This window comes from Lotus japonicus, chromosome 1 (genome assembly GCF_012489685.1).
Source record: "Lotus japonicus ecotype B-129 chromosome 1, LjGifu_v1.2".
Taxonomy (NCBI): domain Eukaryota; kingdom Viridiplantae; phylum Streptophyta; class Magnoliopsida; order Fabales; family Fabaceae; genus Lotus; species Lotus japonicus.
The window spans coordinates 94,853,228-94,873,445 of record NC_080041.1 but is presented as its reverse complement, the minus strand read 5'-3'; the positions used below and the strand labels follow the sequence as shown (position 1 = coordinate 94,873,445).

Sequence of the window (20,218 nt, the reverse complement as noted above, 5' to 3'; positions counted from 1 at the left end):
GCAAGAGGAAGGACAGGGCCGTGCGTGGAGGAGGCGCGGCTTGGAGGGAGGCGGTGGCCGGCGGGGAGGCGGCGGCGCGGGCTGCACTGGTGGAGCGACGGCGCGGTTGGGGCGGCGGAGATTTGGAGATCTGCATAGGGAGAGAGGAGGACGCGATTGCACAGGGAGAGAGAGAGAGAAGCAGTGAGGGTGAGAGGGAGAGGAAGGCCAGTGGCGGCGGCGGTGCTGAAGGGAAGAGCACAAGCGGCGGCGGCTGGGCGGGGAAGGAGAGGGCGCGAACAGCGGCGGCGGTGCTAGAGTTGTGCACGGCGGCGGCGGCTGGCGTGGGAGGCAGCGGTGGCGGTGCAAGGAAGGTATGCACGGCGACGACTGATGCAGAAGAATTAGGTTAGGATCTTGATAAATCTGATACCATGTAAGATAGGAAGAGTATGGAAATAATTTTGGTGTCCTTCTCATTGATAGTAATTCAATATATATACAAAAATGAATAGGTTAAAGTCAAACTAATGCCTAATATGACTAGCATGATTACAGCATAATTACAGGAAGAATAGTCATGACATTCCTATTTTATCAAGTTCAAATTCTTTAGCATACGACCTCTACAACTGTAAAATGAGACTTATAGAAGCCTTCTAATGGTGACATGATTTCTTCTATAAGGACTGGTTTTGCTGCAAAGTGCCAGATTATTTGTTAAATCATTCTAAAAATTTACAGTGGATGATATAGTCTTCTTGGGTGGCTTTGTGTTGTTCGGTCATTCAATTTTGTTCGAAATCCAGTTTAAGGATTTGGACTAAATGAGGCTGCAATGAAATTATCATTATTCTTTTTAAAAAAAATCTATGTTCTCTAATGTTGAAATATGATTGAAGCTTGAATTTGAAGAAGGATTCTAAAAAGCTACCACCTTCAAGTTCTTATTTCCCTATTTTCAAAGGGTGGGTTTTGTTAAATCTGTTGGTTTTTTTTAGGATTTAAAACTGTGAAGTCTAAGTGTTTCATTTTTCATGCCTTTTTTTACAGGATCCATTGACATTGATCTTATCACTGGACTTTTGTGGTTTTATCCGGTAACTCACATCATAATCAATGAAGAAGTCATATAACAAAGTGAATAGGTGAGTAGCCGAGCAAGTAACACACATCATAACACCGTGCATATGCAATTTTTTTGTTCAAACAAAAAGCTATTCGTAATACTTCTTGATTGGGGAATTTGAATATAGTTGTTTTCCATTTTTAGCTAATCTTCACTATTTAATATTCATCATGGCAATGTGTTACACTTGATTCAGGTTTTGATTAGAAAACATTTTGTATTGGCTCTCTTAAGCCGTGTGCTCTATATTATTTGGAGTATTAATTTATTGTGTGAATTAAAGTTTGTCTTTAATTTGCTAAACCATTAAGGAATATATGTTTTTAGCCATGGACGTCTTACTGATAATTGTCTCATGTGACTCGAATGTAGAGACTTGCCTTTCTAAATGCAGATGGTTTGTACATCTACCTACTTGAAGATCTTAATATCCATCCTCACCTTAGTAAAGACCATTCTATTGATTAATATCACTGTTTTCCTTTGTTTTTCTATGCTAATTTCCTCTATTTTGATGACTCTCAGATAATTTCCAAGCATATGAAAAATTGGAACGGCGGAATGCAGTAAGAGCTTTCTACGAATGACTGTCCAACCCCTCTTATTTCCTATCAATCCTATGATTATCCTTCATTTCTTTCTTTTCTTTTCCAGTTGCCTGATCTATGGATTTTTCTGCTGCTTGGTGCGTTCCCAAGGGGTGTTCAGGTCTAACTATGAAACCAGAATTTAAAAGAGAATCCTTTTATTTTGGCACAAATTCTGATTCTGGAATTATGGTGGAGGGTCCTTTGTGTTTCTACTATGAAGGGTTGATTGCTGTTAAGAGTGTACAAAGGAAGTGCCTGAAAACAAGAGGCGTATTTCAATTATTAAAGGTATTGTTATTTCTAGGCGTAATGCTGGCCTCAATTGAACATTCAGAATTAGAAGGATGGTGGCTGGGGTTGGCATCCAGAATCTATTTCCACTGTATTCACCAAACATAAAGGAGATAAAGGTGATTGACTAGAAGAAAGTGAGAAGGGCCAAACTCTACTACATGAGGGATAGATTGAACTTTAACAAGTAACCCCGATCTCCATCCTATATTATTTATGATTCACCTGCTCAAGTCTTTAGGGAAAATGCAAGTTTATTAGAAGTATGTAATCCAGACTTGAAAATGCAAGTTTATTATGTAATTATTAATAAATTTTTGAGAATGTGTAAAGGCACACATTGCACGCACACAACCGATTGTTTTTAATTTGACTTTCCAGTTTCCACATCTTTCTAATTCAATGGAGTGATTTAATTTTTACCAAAGAAAAAGGATTAATTTAATTTTTACCAAAGAAAAAGGAGTGAATTAAGAACATTTATAAAACTTAATTAGTGATTGCTTGGACTATATTAAATGCTTAATTTCAAAAGGAGTATTTTTTTTTATAAGCCAAGTTGTATTAGAAATTAGAGGTACAAGGGGTACCCCAACCCATAATACAACAAGATAGAGTAAATCAAACAACAAAAAGCAAAAGAAGATAAAAACTAGCAGCACAGGTGCATTTAAGTTTAAGTTACATATTAAAAAGCTTATATTTCTTCTTATGTTTAAGTTACATATTAACAAAGTCATGCGAGGAGCAACATTTTTCATGAAAATACTTTCAAGTTGATACTAATAGAATTTTTTTTATGATTTTAGTACTTTTTTTTCCAGACTTTTAAAATTAATTTTTCCAGACTTAGGCGCGGCCCAATTTTAGTACTCTAATTAAATGATTTACATTCAATGCAATCCCTCTATCGTTTAATTAAAGTTATATATATATATATATATATATAAATATGAAATGTTGACTGAAATTGGAATAAATAAACATATATAAGTTTTATTTATTTATGTTGGAGTTACAAATTATAAAGCTTATATGGGTAGGAAAATGTTATGTCAAAATACTTTCAAGTTGGAATTAATATAAAATATATTTTAACTTAATTTTAGTACTCTTCCCAACCTGTGTAAATAATTTAAGGGTATATATATAGAAGCATTATAATTTGATTGTGAATATAGGGCTCCCACAGGGGATTAGAGAAGAATTAACATGTTTAGTCTATATTTATTTATTGTATAGTACAAAGCTCCTACATGATGAAATATTTTGCATGAAATACTTTAAATCGAAACTAATAGAAAAAGTTTTAATAAAAATGTAGTATTTTTTCCATACTTTTAAATAATTTTAAGAGTAGATATGCAAAACCATACGACGGGGTTGAGAGAGAGAGAGAGAGAGAGAGAGAGAGAGAGAGAGAGAGAGAGAGAGAGAGAGAGAGAGAGAGAGAGAGAGAGAGAGAGAGAGAGAGAGAGAGAGAGAGAGAGAGAGAGAGAGAGAGAGAGAGAGAGAGAGAGAGAGAGCAATTGCCACACGGGGTTGAAAATATATAGTCTATATTTGTTGATTTTTAGGTTACATATTAAAAAGCCGATACAACGGGGGACATTTAACATGAAAATACCTCCAAGGTGAAACTAATAGAAAATGTTTTAATATAATTTTTAAACTTTTTTTAGACTTTTTAAATATTTTTAGGAGTAGATATACATATGCATTACAATTTGATTGTGAATATAGAATCTGATGGTGAAGAATGTTTATATTAAAATATTTTCAATTAAAAATAAGAAAAGAGCAAATTCTATTATTATTTTATGGGTGAGGGGGGAGGTCCGAAAATCAATTCCTGGATGGTGCAATTTATGAGTCTGATGTACAAAAAAATATCACATTTTCTATATGTTGTAAATTATGTAAAATTATTTAGATATGGGAAAAACGAACTTAAAAAATAAAATCATGCAATTTATTATATATTCAATTTTTATATCATAATCATATTTTTTTTGGTACATCGAAAAGATATCATAATCATATTAATTAAACATTAAATTAAATTGTATTTATTTATTTATTATTTATATAAAAAATCATTATATTAAGAACAAATTTAAAGGGAATAATCCATATATTTAAACTAATATATTTCTTAAATATTTTAAGTTGTGTTTTTCATAAATTTTAATAGGAAATATATATATAAAAGGGAATAAAAGTATGATAGTAAAGATCTTTTAATATAACTTATACTTTTATATAGACTTTTTAAATATTTTTAGGAGTAGATCTACAGAAACATTATAATTTGATTGTGAAAATAGGACCTGACGGGGAAGAACGTTCCCATTAAAATATTTTCAATTAAAAATAACAAAAGTTGAATCATTGGCTTGGAGCTTAAGGCGAGAGTCTGAATGCACTTTGAAGAAGGGGTGAAAGAAATTCATAAAGGCGAATAACCTTACAGAGAATCATTATGTTTGGTTCGGGATTCATAAAGCTGATCCACATGTTATTCATGTTGGAGTCATGAACGAGTTAAATTTGTGAAAAATTAAACCAACCAGAAGTCAGTTATGGAAAAAAAAAATTATTGTGTTTTTTATTTATCTTGGTGGTGAACAATTAGATTGATTGAATTTTATATCCAAAAAAATTGTATGCTTTACGGAATGTGGTGTTTTTCCACCAGAGATATGCTTTGCGATTTTTAATTAAATGTTCTTGCTTTTTCATAAATATATCATAGTATTTTATATAAGAGAATATTATTATTGCATTCTTTAAATTTTGAATACACATCCGTATTTATTTAGAGTTTAGGAAATCACAATGATATAGTGTAAAAAAATGTAATTTAATATGTAATCCATATTTTCTATCATCTTATTTGAAGATATGAAAAACGAAAATAAAAGGATAAAAAACAAATCATACAAATATTGTATTATTATATCATAAACAAATTAAAAACACAATAAATTATATTTAGATTTTTTGTTCATTCATACAAAATAAATAATTCTATATATTAAAAAAAAATTATTAAATTCTTGGAAATATGTCCCGCGTGCATCGGCACGGGTATACATACTAGTATTATTCTTATTTTCTACGTCAATTAATTATTTATTTCACTCTCAACTATAAAATAATAAATGATAAAAAAAACACAGGTCCTACCGGGAGTCGAACCCAGGTCGCTGGATTCAAAGTCCAGAGTGCTAACCACTACACCATAGAACCCGATTTGATGTTACCCTTTATATAATAATTCATATATAAAACATTACAATCCATAGAACCTGATTTGATATTTTCCTTTACGCATTAATTTATATATTAAAAACTACAAGGTTTTCGGTAATATAAAATGTTTTATACACACACTTTCTACAAAGACAAAGTGTCAAATTTCTGAAAATGAAAATAAAATACAATCTTATTATATTAAAAATTAACTAATTTGCATAGGACATTTATATAGTAACTATTTGATTATTTTATGGAATTTTATAAATATATTCATATTTATTTTATGTAGCTCATTCCTTGTACCGCCAACATATTCACATTTTTTTCCATTATCTTTTTCAGAAACTCAACCCAGCAAGAAAACTTTATTTTTTATAGGAAAAAAAAAAAGAAATGTCTCAAATTATTGAACCAATTCCCAAATGAACAAGGAACTGAAACTACCCTCATAAAACGGTCCAATTATTGATTGATGGTAGAATTTGAGACAATTGCGCCACATAATCAGACAGACAGGGAATACATTCCAATAACACATCCCTCCTCAAGCCGCCCCGAGCCGCTTCACTCTCTCTTATCTTTTCATCTGAGATTTATACAAAATAAATTGAGATTAATTACTTTTTTAGTTTAGTTTTCCATAATGTTTTGCGCACATTTCATTTATATACACTTTTTTTTTTGAAAGTACTCATTTATATACTCTTACACACACTATAAGAGGATGTAAAAAAGAGATAAATAAGTTTTTCATAATGTTTTACGCACATTTCATTTATATACACTAACACTATAAGAGGATGTAAAAAAAGTGATAAATAAGTTTTTCATAATGTTTTGCGCACATTTCATTTACATACACTTACATTATAGTAAGAGGGATGTAAAAGGAGAGATAAATAAAAAATATGATGAATAATGTGATAGTAAAAGAAGAGTGGTTGAGAGAATATGAAAAATAAGTAGAAATAAAATGAAGCATAAAATAAAGTGTAAATGAATGGGTCTTTAGCAACATTATACAAGTGGAATTTTAGGTTCTTTAGCCATATTTGGAGAAGAGTTGTAAAATCATCATAAACCAACCATGAGATAAACTTTGGTATTTGTGTCATACCAAAGCATGGTGTATTTAAGAATTTTTTATTGCAGAAGTCAAAATGAAAGACTATAAAATTCACTGAATATTGCATCAACTAATACAAAAATTTATTTGAATTCTTCATTCTTTAAAAATAATAAATTAAATTTATTTATTATTGCATCAACTATGATTTTTGAACAATTTCTCACTTATTATATACATCTAATACATTTCTAAGAAGATCATCTTTAATCTTGCGAACTCGAGTTTTAACAACTTTCGTTGTAGAGAAAGATCACTATATATAGATACTATTGAAATAGGAAGTTCCAAAACAAGACATATCAATCTAGCTTAAACACAAAAACATTGTTATAAAGTACACATTTTTCCTAAATTAAGATATCGGGAAACATCTGAATGATAATAACTTAGCTGAAAAATAACAATTTTCTTTCATAGCTTTTCATAGCTGTAAGGACTGACAAAGGGTATCATTGATTCCCAATATTTCTCTCATCACATTTAACATAAAATATTACTTTTACGTATAACTTCTATACACATATTCAATATTTTATCCTTCATTTTATCAGGTTTCATTATATCAAACATATGTTTGTCCAACAAAAATCTAAGCGACTCCACATGTGTTTTTCAATTCATATAATTGACTTTTTTTTTAAAAGAAGAATAAATATATAATTAGTTTGAGTATAAGAGATACTAACCAACTCATAAGTATGTTAAATTAAAAAATGTGTTTGTCTCTCTATGATATTACTTATATGTATAAATAAAATAAATCGTCAAATACAACAATGTATTTGGGCCTAGCTTAGTGGTAAGTCTTATCATATAAACCTTCACAATTTGATACCTGTTTAGAGCACTTTTCATTTTTTTAGCTGTTTTTGTCCAATTAAATTAAATGGTGTAAACATGATTCTAGCCCAGGATGAGTGGAGTAATTATTTATGTGAGTACTGTTGCGCTAAAGTGTTCTAAAGTATATAAGTTACCTAATAATATATATTACGTTTATCACTGGGCTATAAGAAAAATATGCATAATAACCAATTAAAAATTGAAAAGATGAAGGGCACAACGACACCAATAAACCACCCCGGTTCTTCCGCCCCTAATTTCATGCTTCATAAATATATTAGTAATATATATTTTTATTCCATATACTAGTAATATATATGATGAGTAAAGTGTTAAAAAAAGTGAAAACTAAAAGAGAAAATAAGTGAAAATAAAATGGAAAATAATATATAAATGTAGTTTTATATCAAAGGTGATGGTGGTATAGGCAATTATGGAGCTGAGTCAAACCCACAACTCTTGACCCAATATGGTTTTCCACGGTCAAACATATCTTTAGCTTCTGAGAAGCAACATCCAAGACTTTTGCTTGTGACTGCAACCCTTTTACCATATAATCATGCATCATTTCTCTCTCTCTCTCCAATATCACTCACTTTGGACTCTCTGTCTCCTCCTACCCAGCCCCCAATATAAATTCATTCAAACCCTTTCTTTTCATCTTCATTCCTAACCCAATTCATGAGGACACCATCTTCTTTCACTAACATGCTATCAAACAACAGTAACATGACCATGGATGATCTTAATAACTGGGGTACTTCTGAAACTAATCATCAAGTTCCCAAATTCAACTCTGTTCAACCTCCCTCACCAACTTCTCCTTCTTCTTACTTGGCTTTTAGCCCAACTGAGTTCTTCAATTCACCTCTGTTTTCTCCAAATGTGAGTTACAAAAGATGAACCCTTTGTTAATTAACAAGTGTAGTTTAATGTTTTGGGCCATCACTGATTGTGGGTTTTTTCTCTTTTCTATGGTTTTAGATTTTTGCATCTGCTGCTACTGAGAGTTTTACTGGTGAAAAGGAGGATGGGAAAAACTACTCTGACTTCTCTTTCCACACGCAAACAGAGCCTTCATCTGGCTTCCAATCTCCCTCAAGCATGTTTCAAGAGGTAAGCACTATTGTTATATTTTTTTTTATGCATCGGAAAATAGTAGTTATTTTTTTTAAAAGAAATTTGACCAATTGGCTTAAACAAGTATTATTTTGTGTGTCTTTGTTATTTGTTTGATCACTAAGGACACTAGGAGACCGGTCCTTGATCTCTCTGCAATTTTTAAAATATAGTGCAATTGGATAAACTGATTAATGAAGCGTTTTATTGTCATAAGCGCTTATCATATAACGAGTTTGGATACATAATTATTGGAGCTTATCAACTAGAAAAATTATTAGATAAGCTACAATAAATGATCTTTGGTATGCATCCAAACTGGTTCAAAGTCTTAGCTAACCTCATAAAGTTATTGAAACAAGCTCAAAATAGCATACAAGTGGACATAAGGGTGTACTCATGAGTTAATCCGAGCAGTTTATGAAGATAAGCTCAGAATAATTTATAAGTGGTTTATAAGAAGTTCATAAGCTATTTTCATAAGATTAATCAAATACTTGCATAAGCATGTGTGTGAGAAGATAAATTCAAATAAACTCTTCCAAACACGGAAATAAGCATTTATGTTTCTTTAATTAGCTTATGCTTTGTATGGCTTGTGGGGTCAGTTTATTGTTTACTTGTTTTGTATGGCCCTTTGAATTGTCGTTGCCTTCTTCTTTGTTCTTCTCTTCTTGTTTTACTTTTGTTGCTATAAACTAAGTTTGAATAGTTAAAACATGGTTCAAAACTTGACTAGCATATTCTAAGTTGAAAATGCCTTACTTAAAAGTATGTCAGTTTATGTTTCTATGTTTTGACAAACTAAAATCTTCATTATAATGATTATCAAAGCAGCATATTCACAGAAAAACAAGGTCTAGTTTCTTGATGCCTTGGAAGTTGGAACTCGTTATTCATGTCATATATTTGGATTTTTATTCTAAATATTTGTTCTATATGAACAACAGGAACCCCCAAAGAAACAAGACTTATGGAAATTCAATGAACCTATAAAGCAAACTGGTTTTTCAAGTGAATGTATAGCAACAAAAGCAGAATACCATTTACAAACTCAGAGCTTTTCCTCAGAAATGTTACCATGCAAACCAGAAATGCATAGCAATTCAATTCCTGGGTCTCATTATTCCAACTCCACGAATGCACCTCAGTCTGTTAGAGAACAACGGAGATCAGAAGACGGGTTCAATTGGAGAAAATATGGGCAAAAACAAGTAAAAGGTAGCGAAAATCCACGCAGTTATTACAAATGCACGCATCCAAGTTGCTCAATGAGGAAGAAAGTTGAGAGGTCTTTGGATGGAGAAATTACTGAAATAGTCTATAAGGGAAGTCATAACCACCCCAAGCCCCAGTCTACGAGAAGAACAAGCTCTCAACAATTTCATCAACCCTCTTCTTCATGCACCAACTCAGTTATTTCTGATATACAAGAAGATTCTTCAGCATCTGTAGGAGAGGAAGACTTTGCGGCGCAAACATCACAAACTAGTTATTCTGGAGGAAATGATGATGATTTTGGACCAGAGGCCAAAAGATGGTATGATCTCTAATGACCTAATTCATAATTTTTCATAATTTTAGAATGAAATGTCATGAACCAACTATCTCACAAGCTTAAGCTGTTGGATGAAGACACATGAATGGTTTTATAATAGAGCTTGAACATGCCGCCTCACATAAGAGCCCATCAGGCTTGTAGCGCGGACACTGCACAGACCATCTACCTTGTGCTGAAAATCAACTTTTTTACTAGAATAATTTAAGGCAACAAGGATTGAATTCTAGCGAACTTGATTATTAAAGCTCTGATACCATGTTCCAAAAGCTTAAGCTGTTACTTGAAGATACATGAATGATTTTATATTATAGCTTTTACTCTAAGAGCCAGTTTGGAGACTGGCTTATTGGAGCTTAACTACAAGAAAATGCACTAAATAAGCTCCAATAAGTGCTATTTGTTTTGCATCCAAATGGGTACTAACTATGATTCTCTTTGTTGCAGGAAGGGAGATAATGAAAATGATAGCTATTCTGCCTCAGAGAGTAGAACTGTTAAGGAACCTAGAGTTGTTGTTCAAACTAGAAGTGAAATTGATATACTTGATGATGGCTATAGGTGGAGGAAATATGGACAGAAAGTAGTTAAGGGAAACCCAAATGCAAGGTAATTAACTGATGGCAACAAAGACTCTCTAGTTAATGGTTCTAACTTATAAGTATTGCAATTCATGTTGTTACCAACATCAAAATTAACTTTATCTCTTGTTCAAAATATTGCATCTGCAGGAGCTATTACAAATGCACAGCCCAAGGTTGTTCAGTGAGAAAACACGTTGAGAGAGCCGCACATGATATCAAATCTGTTATCACAACTTATGAAGGGAAGCACAACCATGATGTACCTGCTGCACGCGGTAGTGCAGGTTATAACATGAACAGAAATTCTCTGAACAGCACCGTATCAGCACCTATAAAGCCCTCAGTGGTGAGCTGTTATAATAATAGTGCATCTAGCTTCACAAATTCAGTTTATAAGACTAAGCTTCCAGAAAATGGAAATCAAGAATCATATCCACAGAACATATTGCAGAGTCCTGGAAGCTTTGGGAGGGATAGCTCATTCCTTCAGTCATTTCTATCAAAGGGTTTCTAAATTTGGGACCACAACTTTATAGTTTGTTTGTATTGGATATGTTTCTGTATAGAATGTAGGATTTTAGTTATGCATAGCAGAATAGAACCAAAGAATCATGAATGGTTACTTGGCACTACAGCCATAGTGATAGAAAATATAGCTGCAATGAATGTTGTCAAGCAGATACTAAGAATGAGTTGACTGATGAATACTGTTATTCTTTTGTTGTATTTAATTTAATGGAAGAAAAGGTTTCTTTGGACTTTGAAAGTCTTTACAATTGTCAAGTACCTGGTAACAGATGTTCTTGTGCAGCAATTTCTACAATGATCTTTCTATTTTTAGTTTCATTAGATGATTTATGATGAATTTGCACCAACTTCATCACTGAGATTATGATCATTTTTCAGTTGATAGACCTTGATAGCCCTAAAAAAAATCCTTAACATAACTTTGAAGACAACAAGAAAAGAAACACAATTTACAAAGTTTACACGATTAAGAAATTTTTAAGAAAATTCTCAGGTCCAAGGTTGAAAGTTGAATTGAACAAAGTCAAGATGTTATACATATAGTAATCACTAGACAGAGTGTGGAAAAAAATAAAGCTGACTTCTTGAATAATGCATCCACCACGTACTGCATAATGGTCAACAAACAGATTTAAGAAGAAAAAAATAAATATTATTTGTTTTCATAGATGAAATCAATATCATATCTTACTGTAACATACACAATCAGGGAGAGATTGCCTTACCCCCTTTTTCTTAACATTGATATACAGATAAATGTTATTTACTGAGAAGTAAATTAAAGTATGAAACAATAATAGGTAGATTTTGTGGAAGTTCAGATATAAGGTTGTGTTGATAGTTTGTAGCCAGAAATGAGAGCTGACAATGCAAGACACAAGAAGGCGAAAATGGACATGCTAATAGCTGAAGCTGAAGAGTCCGTGAATATATTATCTGCTCCTTCCCTCATTCTATTTGTTATTGGAATTGCTGAAGAAGCTGACGATATCAAAAGATATGCAATGATCTGCAACACAAAACATTGCCAATCAAACTAAACTCAAGTTCCTAGCATTTCATAATCTTGCAGAATCACACATAACATGATTGAGAGCCAATCATAATGGTTTTGAATATAAAGTTTTGTCTAAAGCCTTGAATTTTTATCCGAGCGCAATGACGCCATGTGATCCAGATAGCCAACTTTACTTAATGTGATAAGGCTTTTGTTGCTGTTGTTATTATCTAACACTTTGAATTATTCAAAATGAAGCCTCTCCTCCACCCACCCACAGGTCATCTACATTATATGGTGGTCCCATCAATGGACTCAAACTTCTCCAAAATAATAAATTAAGGTCAATCAACGTTGCCCCCTTGTAATTGTATTATTGAAGCACTAAAAACGTCACTGAAAGTTGTTTGTCCTTAGAAAACTCTAGTTCTTACAATTGATTAATCGAAGACTGGAAGTTAAATAAGCTTTCATTTTAACTTCCTCTGAAGAGGTAACTTCTGAGAGAAGTGTCTGGTTTCCAATCCAACCTGTTCAACGTTGGTTATGACTTATAACTCAAAGCCTCAACCACTAAGGCTAAAGTTGAGTCTTCCATAACTAAAAGGGACAACAAATTAATACAATATATTGCAATGCATCATGTCGACACCATTAATTAATTTTAGGATCTTCCAAAAATAAATCAACAAAAAAAGAACTAGTATAAAAATGAAAGGCTCCGGGGAGTGTGACCACATGCTTAAGGGATCTAACTCCTTAAAGGGTAAACCTGATGCTATAAAGCTCCCGCCATTCGCGAGGTCCGGGGAGGGGCCGAACCCACTTTGTGGATCTAATGTAGACAGTTTTACTTTGAATTTTTGCAAGAAGCTGATTTCACAGCTCTAACTTGTGACCACTAAGTTGCAAGGTAGCAACCTTACCGTTGCGCTGAGACTTGCTCTCAATTTAAACTCCTTACACTCAAAAAATACATGGTAGTTTTTTGGAACTGAATTCAACCTCAACACCCTGAATTTAGTTAATGACTCCCTCACTAGGTACTTCTGTAGTGTGTACTACACCCTTTTCAATATAGCAGCAGTTATTTAATGTGAAGTTTTTTTTTCCTCTTCTTAAATTTTTGAAATGTAAAAAAAGATAACTCTTAGAGGATGCAGTCCTAATGAACTACTGAAAATTCACTCCAGATTTAGGTTAAAAAATATAGCATCATTAAAATCAATGTGATTAGAAGAAAGGAATTAATGCAATGCCAAACCTGATCTCCAATAAAATCAATCATAGCTGCCATTCTGGGCTGAATCAGTTGTTTTCCTGTAGAAAGTTCATGAACTTGACGGAACACTTGAGCTCCAGTGTACAGACAGGACAAAATCGCAATAGCCAGCAAATACCTACAATTATCATATCAAAATATCATTACCACCCCACATGAACACCAAACATAAAAATCAAATTTTGATCAAAACCCATTAATCTCCATCCAAAATCATGAAAAGGGTCGCAATTTTCCTACCTGTACTCTTCATATTTGTCGAATTCCCTCCAATCACCGTGCTGGTTGCTAGCCATGGCAATGAACGAGATCAGAGAGAAAAGCAGGGCGATCCCTCGCAAACCCAATGACCCTCTCTTCAACAAGTCCTCCCTCCTCCACCGCCTCAGGATTCCACCAACTCCGCCGGTGGAAGCCGCCGGAGCCTGGCGGTCCCCGGCGGGGGCCATTGGCGGAGTCTGTACATGTATCTTTGGCGTTGAATTCTCCTCCTCCTCCATAGTCGACGACATCTCTCAAGCGATTCCTCGTAGCCTTCGAGTTCGTAGATTTCGGAGTGATTCAGATAAGAACAAAGTGAATTGAAGGGAAAAGAATGAATGTGAATTGAGAAGAAGAAACCAAAGTTTGTTGAGTCTTTTTTTTTTCCGTGTGAATTGGTTTTTTTTGTTTGTTTTAGTGTCGATGTCTGTAAATTCGTTATGGAAGTTAATGATGACGTGGCGTGAATACATTGATTGCCAGCTACTCTCGTGCTTTGTTGCATTGTATGCTCCATAGTTGATAAGCGATGAAAAGCTGCATAATTGTTTTATAGTCATGAAAAACAAATGCTGCATAATTGTTTTATAGTCATGAAAAACAAATGGGGCGATATGAAAACTCACACGCTAAGAGAGACGGAGAAAGAGAAGAGAGATATGAAGTGAATTAATAGAAAACTATATAACATAATGAAATATGAATGAATTAAAACTCAAGTAATATACATAGTATAAAATAATATGTTAGTATCATCATAATATTACATTTAACTTTGCATAAAAGGTATCAAATGATTTGACTTGTTTTTCGTCGCAACTAGAGCTGAGCAAGATTACATGTCCTGACCTAAAATTGAGCTATTAGACAATATAAAAACATTAACGCGTTGATTGGGCCGGGTCACTAGCTAAGATAAAAACACAACTGCAAATAGAGACAATTTGTCATGGTCGAATTCGGGTATCGACATCCAGTTTGAAAACCAATACATATATGGCCTTAAGTTTTTTTTATTTTTCTTATTGAACTCAGGTACCGGTCAATATAATACTTGAAAACCTAAAAAAATTGTCTTCTCCAACCCTAGTAGGCGCCGCAGCCAGCCACTCTCACCTCACCTCTCTCCATAACCTATGAAGTGATTTCTTTGTGGCTTTGTCCATTCTCCACATCTTTTCTCTCAATTTTCTACTGCGGTTCGTTTCTTGAAAGCTTTGACCTTTGAAGTGATCTTCCTCTCTTGCACTATTTCTCCTATAGTCATGCTGAAGGGATCATATACTTTAAAATTTTGAGTTTGACCTTTGAAGTTTGATGGAATCTATTTGGCATGGCCCTTAGAGAGATTGATTGATCGATGCCCTCAGATCCGATTCAAGGAGGAAGCCGATGAAGAAGCTTGCTGGGAACCAGGGAAAGGCTGGAGAGATAGATCTTTCTTTATATTTGGTAAGCACTTCAGTGATTGTGAGCAATTGGTTCTATCTTTGTATTTTTGGTTGATGTCTTTCTGTGTGTTTTTCTTCATGTATTCTTCTTTGATTTTAGTTGATCTTCATTTATGTATTTATTTTTGTTCAATAATTTTTAGCATCTTCTTTTGTGGTTATTTTTTGTTTGATCTTCTCTTTGTTTATTGGTGGCCAAACCTGCCCCAAACCGCCCGCATAACCTGCCATCTGACATTGCCCAAATTCATAGAACCGAAACCAATCCATGATCGATCACAGATTAAGATATGCACATTTCAATTTTGGTCGAGTAAATTGAAATTGGCTCAAACACGCCCAAACTTGTTCGATGCTCATCATCCCAACTCCCAACAGTGTGGGTGGTGAAAATAAATGTGTTGTATGTTAGAGAGATTAATCTTACGACTACCGGCTGTGAGCCTGTGATGATACATTCATTAACACAAAAAAAGATTAGATTAGATTTGGAAATTTTTAAAACACACTAGTATAAAAAAATACAAAAGCCTGGTGATTCATATATTGGGGGTTATACACCTCTATAATTTTATCTCCATGCTGTCTTTGGTTACTTGTGGAGCAAGCAAGTTGGATTGAACCCCTCTTATCACCTTCCTTCCCTTCCTCAATTAACCAAGCTCTCTCTCTCTCTCTCTGTTACTTCTTTAGTTAACAGGCTGTTAATTCATTGAAAACCATGAAACCAACGCCCAAACGAGGACTTGGCCTCAACCCTACACAAGCCAAACTTCCTCACCAAAGCAGAGCGCCAACAATTGGCCCTTAAACGCCGCCAGGAAGTAATCGCCGACCAGAACCGCCGCCATGAACTGCTCCTCTCCGGCAACCTCCCATCCTCCGACTATATCTCTGGTACATGAACCCTCTGTACCAGAACCCTAACGAGGCTCAGCCGCGGCTTACGCGCCGCCGCGAGCAGAAGCTATCCCCTTGGTCTTCAGCAGCGCGGAGTTGCTGAAACTGGTTCCAGGAAAACCGCTGCATTCGTTCTTCCAATGTTGAGCTACATTGCCATGCTTCCCCCAATTAGTGAAGAGAATGAAGCTCAGGGCCCCTATGCTGTTGTCCTGGCTCCTATTCGCGAGCTCGTGCAGCAGATTGAGGATGAGACTGTTAAGTTTGCGCGATATCTCTCGGGTTAATGTGGTGTCCATTGTTGGTGGGCAGTCAATTGAGGAGCAAGGGTTTAAGATGAGTAAGGGCTGTGAGATTTTGATTGCCAACTATATATGCCTGAGAAAATTGAAATATACACCCATCATATGGGGTGTACTGGTCGTGCAGGAAAGATGGGTGTGGCCACAACATTCCTGACTCTTTGTGACACTGAAGTCGTTTATGACCTCAAACAGATTCTCATTCAAAGTAATAGTCCTGTTCGACCTGAATTGGCAAGGCATGAAGCTTCAAAATTCAAGCCAGGATCTATTCCCGATAGACCACCTAGGCGAAATGACAAGGTATTTTCTCATTAGGCATCTTCTTTGGAGGTTGACTCTTACTTTGAGTGAGTATTCAGTTTTCTAGGGTAGAACATCTTGACTGTGATGTATAGTAGCCTGATTTGCTTTTTGTGGGTATATTTATAATCTTGTATAAAGCTCTATCGAAACACTCCTTTTCCGGTACCATTGTTGTTGTTCGTGTGCTCTGCTTAATTGGAGCAGCTATCCGGCATATATTTCTAACAGGAATTGATAGTTTTCATGGGAATCTCTTATCATTTGGCTATAATATTTGTCATCTTATGCAATGGCTGGTGATTATGCTCATTGCTTTCTCCAGGCTGCGCTAAAACTGTTACCACTTGTTTGAGTATGATTATGTTTGAAATTTTAAGCTTGAAATTTTACTTCATATGCAATGTTAAATTAGTAGTTAGGAATTGGGATAACAGGATTGGAAAATCTTAGAGACAATGGCCCTAGAACTTTGGTAGATAGAAGTCTTGAAAATTAATTTATTAAGCTAAATTGGACAATAGTAATTGGGATAAAATGGTTCTTAACGTGTTATATAAACACTTCTGTTAGTATTACGGTCACAAATGCAAATGTGAGGATTGATTTGACCAATGGATAAATCTTGTCTGGACTAATTTCATAATTTCCAACTTCTAGGGTCTAATTTGGCTGGCTCCTATTCTTTTGGGGACCAAAATGATGGTTCACTAAACACCTACCTAGACCTTTGCACCAAAATAGTGCAGTTGATGTCCTAAGAAAATCTTGAGAAAATAAAAGGATCTTGTCAACCAGTGTGTATAAGGGACTTCAATCCAATAATAAATTTATCTGCTGCATCTGTCCATCAAGTTTACATTGTATAATTGCAACTCTGAGGATTTGTTTCTGTAATGTGGAGTGATAACCTTTGTTCATTTCTTCCCTACAGGTAGTTTTGATCTAGGGTCTTTGAGAACAATTGTAAGCTCCCGATCCTTTGTGGTCCTGCAATGAGAGCATGATGAACTCAAGTTGGTATCAGAGCTCCCGATCATGGGGGCTCTGCTTCCGCACTCAAACCCTAGCTCTTTACAGCATCAGTTTCCGTTTCTGCTGAGAAAATTCCCGCAGCTTGAGTTCTGCCTAAGTCACTTTGCCTTTTATTGGAACCATAGTCCTCTTCTACATACAGGAAGCCACACACCTGCAGCCGTCGGTCACTGGAAAGTGATTGGTTTAGGACCAAACCACCATCACGGAACTGCACCACTCAGATTGGCAGTTCCTCTCCGCTCCGCCGCCGGAGAAGCCAGCCACGCGCCACTCCTCTCGCAGGGCACGTGGGACAAACTCAAGGTACACTTTTCAATTTTGTCACCCTCCTTGAGTTTGCAGGGGGCTACTAGAGATAGCTAGTATTCTGTTGTTAGTCAGTTAGTTTGCACAGCTGTTAACAGTTTGTTAGTCAATTAGTTTATACTGCAGCTGCTATCAAACAGGTTAAAGTGAGTTGCTTCTATTCTGTTAGTGTCTCAAGTCATTGTATATAAAGCATCTTGTACTGAAGAGATTAATCAATGATTCATAACATTCTATTAGGTTCAAAGTTAAAAACCAGCAAATACATCCAATTATGCATTCTTTTTAAAGTATGCATCTATATTGAGAATTGGTTGAACTCTCTTTACAACATTTGTGCATATTCTATTTGTTTTTATATATATTACTGTAAATTTTCAACCTGGAAACTTTGGGTGGTTATGCAATTTAGAATCCAGGGGATACATCCAATTATGCATTCTTTTTAAAGTATGCATCTATATTGAGAATTGATTGAACTTTCTTTACATTTGTGCATATTCTGTTTGTTTTTATATATATTACTGTAAATTTTCAACCTGGAAATTTTGGGTGGTTATGCAATTTAGAATGCAGGGGATACTCACTGAAATCCTGAATTTTCCCTCTTATGTCACCTGTTGAAATTTAGTGGTAGAGTTTGTCATATTATTTACTTAGAAATTGCTAGCTAAAATTTTCTTGCTCGGACATGTGTAGGTAAATAGGTTACTTTGCGAAAGCTGCATGCTGCTCATCTTTAGCTAAATTTTACAAGATTTGTGCAGGCCTATAAACTCATTTCTATAAATGATTGCAGGCCTGAACATAGTATGAACCTTCTCTCAATTAAGTATTAACCCTTCGTTCATCTAGTTACTAAGATAATGTACAAAAAAAAGTGATTTTGTTAGGATCGGTAAAATCCTAACAGAGAAATCGGTAGAGAAAAGAGGATAAAGAATATTTTTTTGGTATTTTTATTATAAAAACTGGAAAATAAAATAAATAACCCTCTCCAAAAGGGCGATTCTCTTACAACTTAATAATTCAATTCATGAATCTAACCTAGGGGTTCTCCTATTTATAATACATTAATCTTAATAAGATAAACTTCACCCCTAAGAAATTAAGTATATTTATTAATCAAAATAAAAGATAACTTCCTAATATAAAAATACTCTAAATTTAAAAGAAAACTCTACCCAAAATAAAAGATTTCCTAAAATAGACTAAAAAACTGAAAAGAAAAAAATAAAATAATTCTAAATCCCTAATAATTAGATCCTAACAATACTCTCTAAAAAGGAACCTTGTCCTAATGGTACTCCTATTTGGAGGCATGTATTGTTAGGATATAGTTATTAGGGATTTAGATTTATTTTATATTTACCTTTTTAGTTTTAAAGTCTATCTTAGTAGATAATTTATTTTGCGGTTGAGTTATATTTTAGATTTCAAGTATTTTTTATATTATGATGTTATCTTTTATTTTGGTTAGTATATTTCTTTATTTCTTAGGTGTTAAGTTTATCTTATCGGGATTAGTTTATTATAAATAGAAATACCCTCCTTAGGTTAGAATTAAGTCTTTTAATTATTGATTGTAAGGGAATTGCCCTTTTGAAGAAGGTTAAGCTTCTTGTGTCTTTTATTTTCCATTTAATATAATAAAAATACCAAAAAATATCCTTTATCCTATTTTCTCTACCGTTTCGTTGTTAGGATTTTACTGATCCAATTAGATTTAAGATTTATTCCTTCACTTTATCTTTAATATAGTAAAAATACCAAAAAATTATCCTTTATCCTATTTTCTCTACCGTTTCGTTGTTAGGATTTTACCTGTTACGGGAACCCCGACAACCCCCTCCCGGCTACGCCGCCCTTAAGCTCATGCTTCACGGAAACAGTGAACCTGAGCTGGGGGGCTACAGTTATGGGAAACCTTAGTTACAGACGGACACGACAATCAGGAGACGACCACCTAACCGGACGGGCACGACCCCTCTCGACTGACTTAGGGCCGACAGGTGGGCCCCCCTTCAGTACGGGACAACCACCAGTCCCACCACATAGGGGTTGACCTAGCCCAACCACCCTACGACACTAGCGGTTGGAGCAGGGATCCCAAGGAACCTTGGACCGTTGGATCGCTGCTTTACGGCAGGGAGTAACAGGGGATCCAACGGCCGCAGATGAACCAGGTACGAGCCATGCATGACGTTGCATGGCTCCAACCCTAATCCTTCTACTGGTATATAAAGGGGACTTCCCCCCTTTTGCAAAGGTAACTCATCTATCCATCTCTTCACTCACTCACTCTCATTCCTCTACTTACTTTAGCATTGGAGTCCCTTGCAGGAGCCCCTCTCGGCACCTTCTCCA

The 20,218-nt window shown here is 34.7% G+C and overlaps 2 protein-coding genes and 1 non-coding gene across 3 annotated transcripts; 1 reads left to right on the top strand and 2 right to left on the bottom strand.

Moving 5' to 3' along the window:
- Positions 1-5,169: 5,169 nt before the first annotated feature.
- On the bottom strand, positions 5,170-5,241 carry TRNAQ-UUG (transfer RNA glutamine (anticodon UUG)). Its single transcript has one exon. It is a non-coding gene; the product is annotated as a tRNA-Gln (tRNA).
- Positions 5,242-7,780: 2,539 nt separating this feature from the next.
- Positions 7,781-11,241, top strand: LOC130728013 (probable WRKY transcription factor 33). Its single transcript, XM_057579332.1, has 5 exons — positions 7,781-8,107; positions 8,207-8,338; positions 9,292-9,881; positions 10,347-10,508; positions 10,631-11,241. Exons 1-5 carry the CDS (start codon positions 7,904-7,906, stop codon positions 10,995-10,997), a joined length of 1,455 nt encoding a protein of 484 aa, XP_057435315.1. The 5' UTR covers positions 7,781-7,903; the 3' UTR covers positions 10,998-11,241.
- Positions 11,242-11,650: 409 nt separating this feature from the next.
- Positions 11,651-14,013, bottom strand: LOC130732261 (CASP-like protein 4B1). The gene is made up of 3 exons (XM_057584350.1): positions 13,531-14,013; positions 13,273-13,408; positions 11,651-12,020 (listed from the first exon to the last, which is right to left on the bottom strand). The coding sequence occupies exons 1-3, from the start codon at positions 13,800-13,802 to the stop codon at positions 11,829-11,831; spliced, it is 600 nt and encodes a 199-aa protein (XP_057440333.1). The 5' UTR covers positions 13,803-14,013; the 3' UTR covers positions 11,651-11,828.
- Between the last annotated feature and the right edge of the window lie 6,205 nt (positions 14,014-20,218).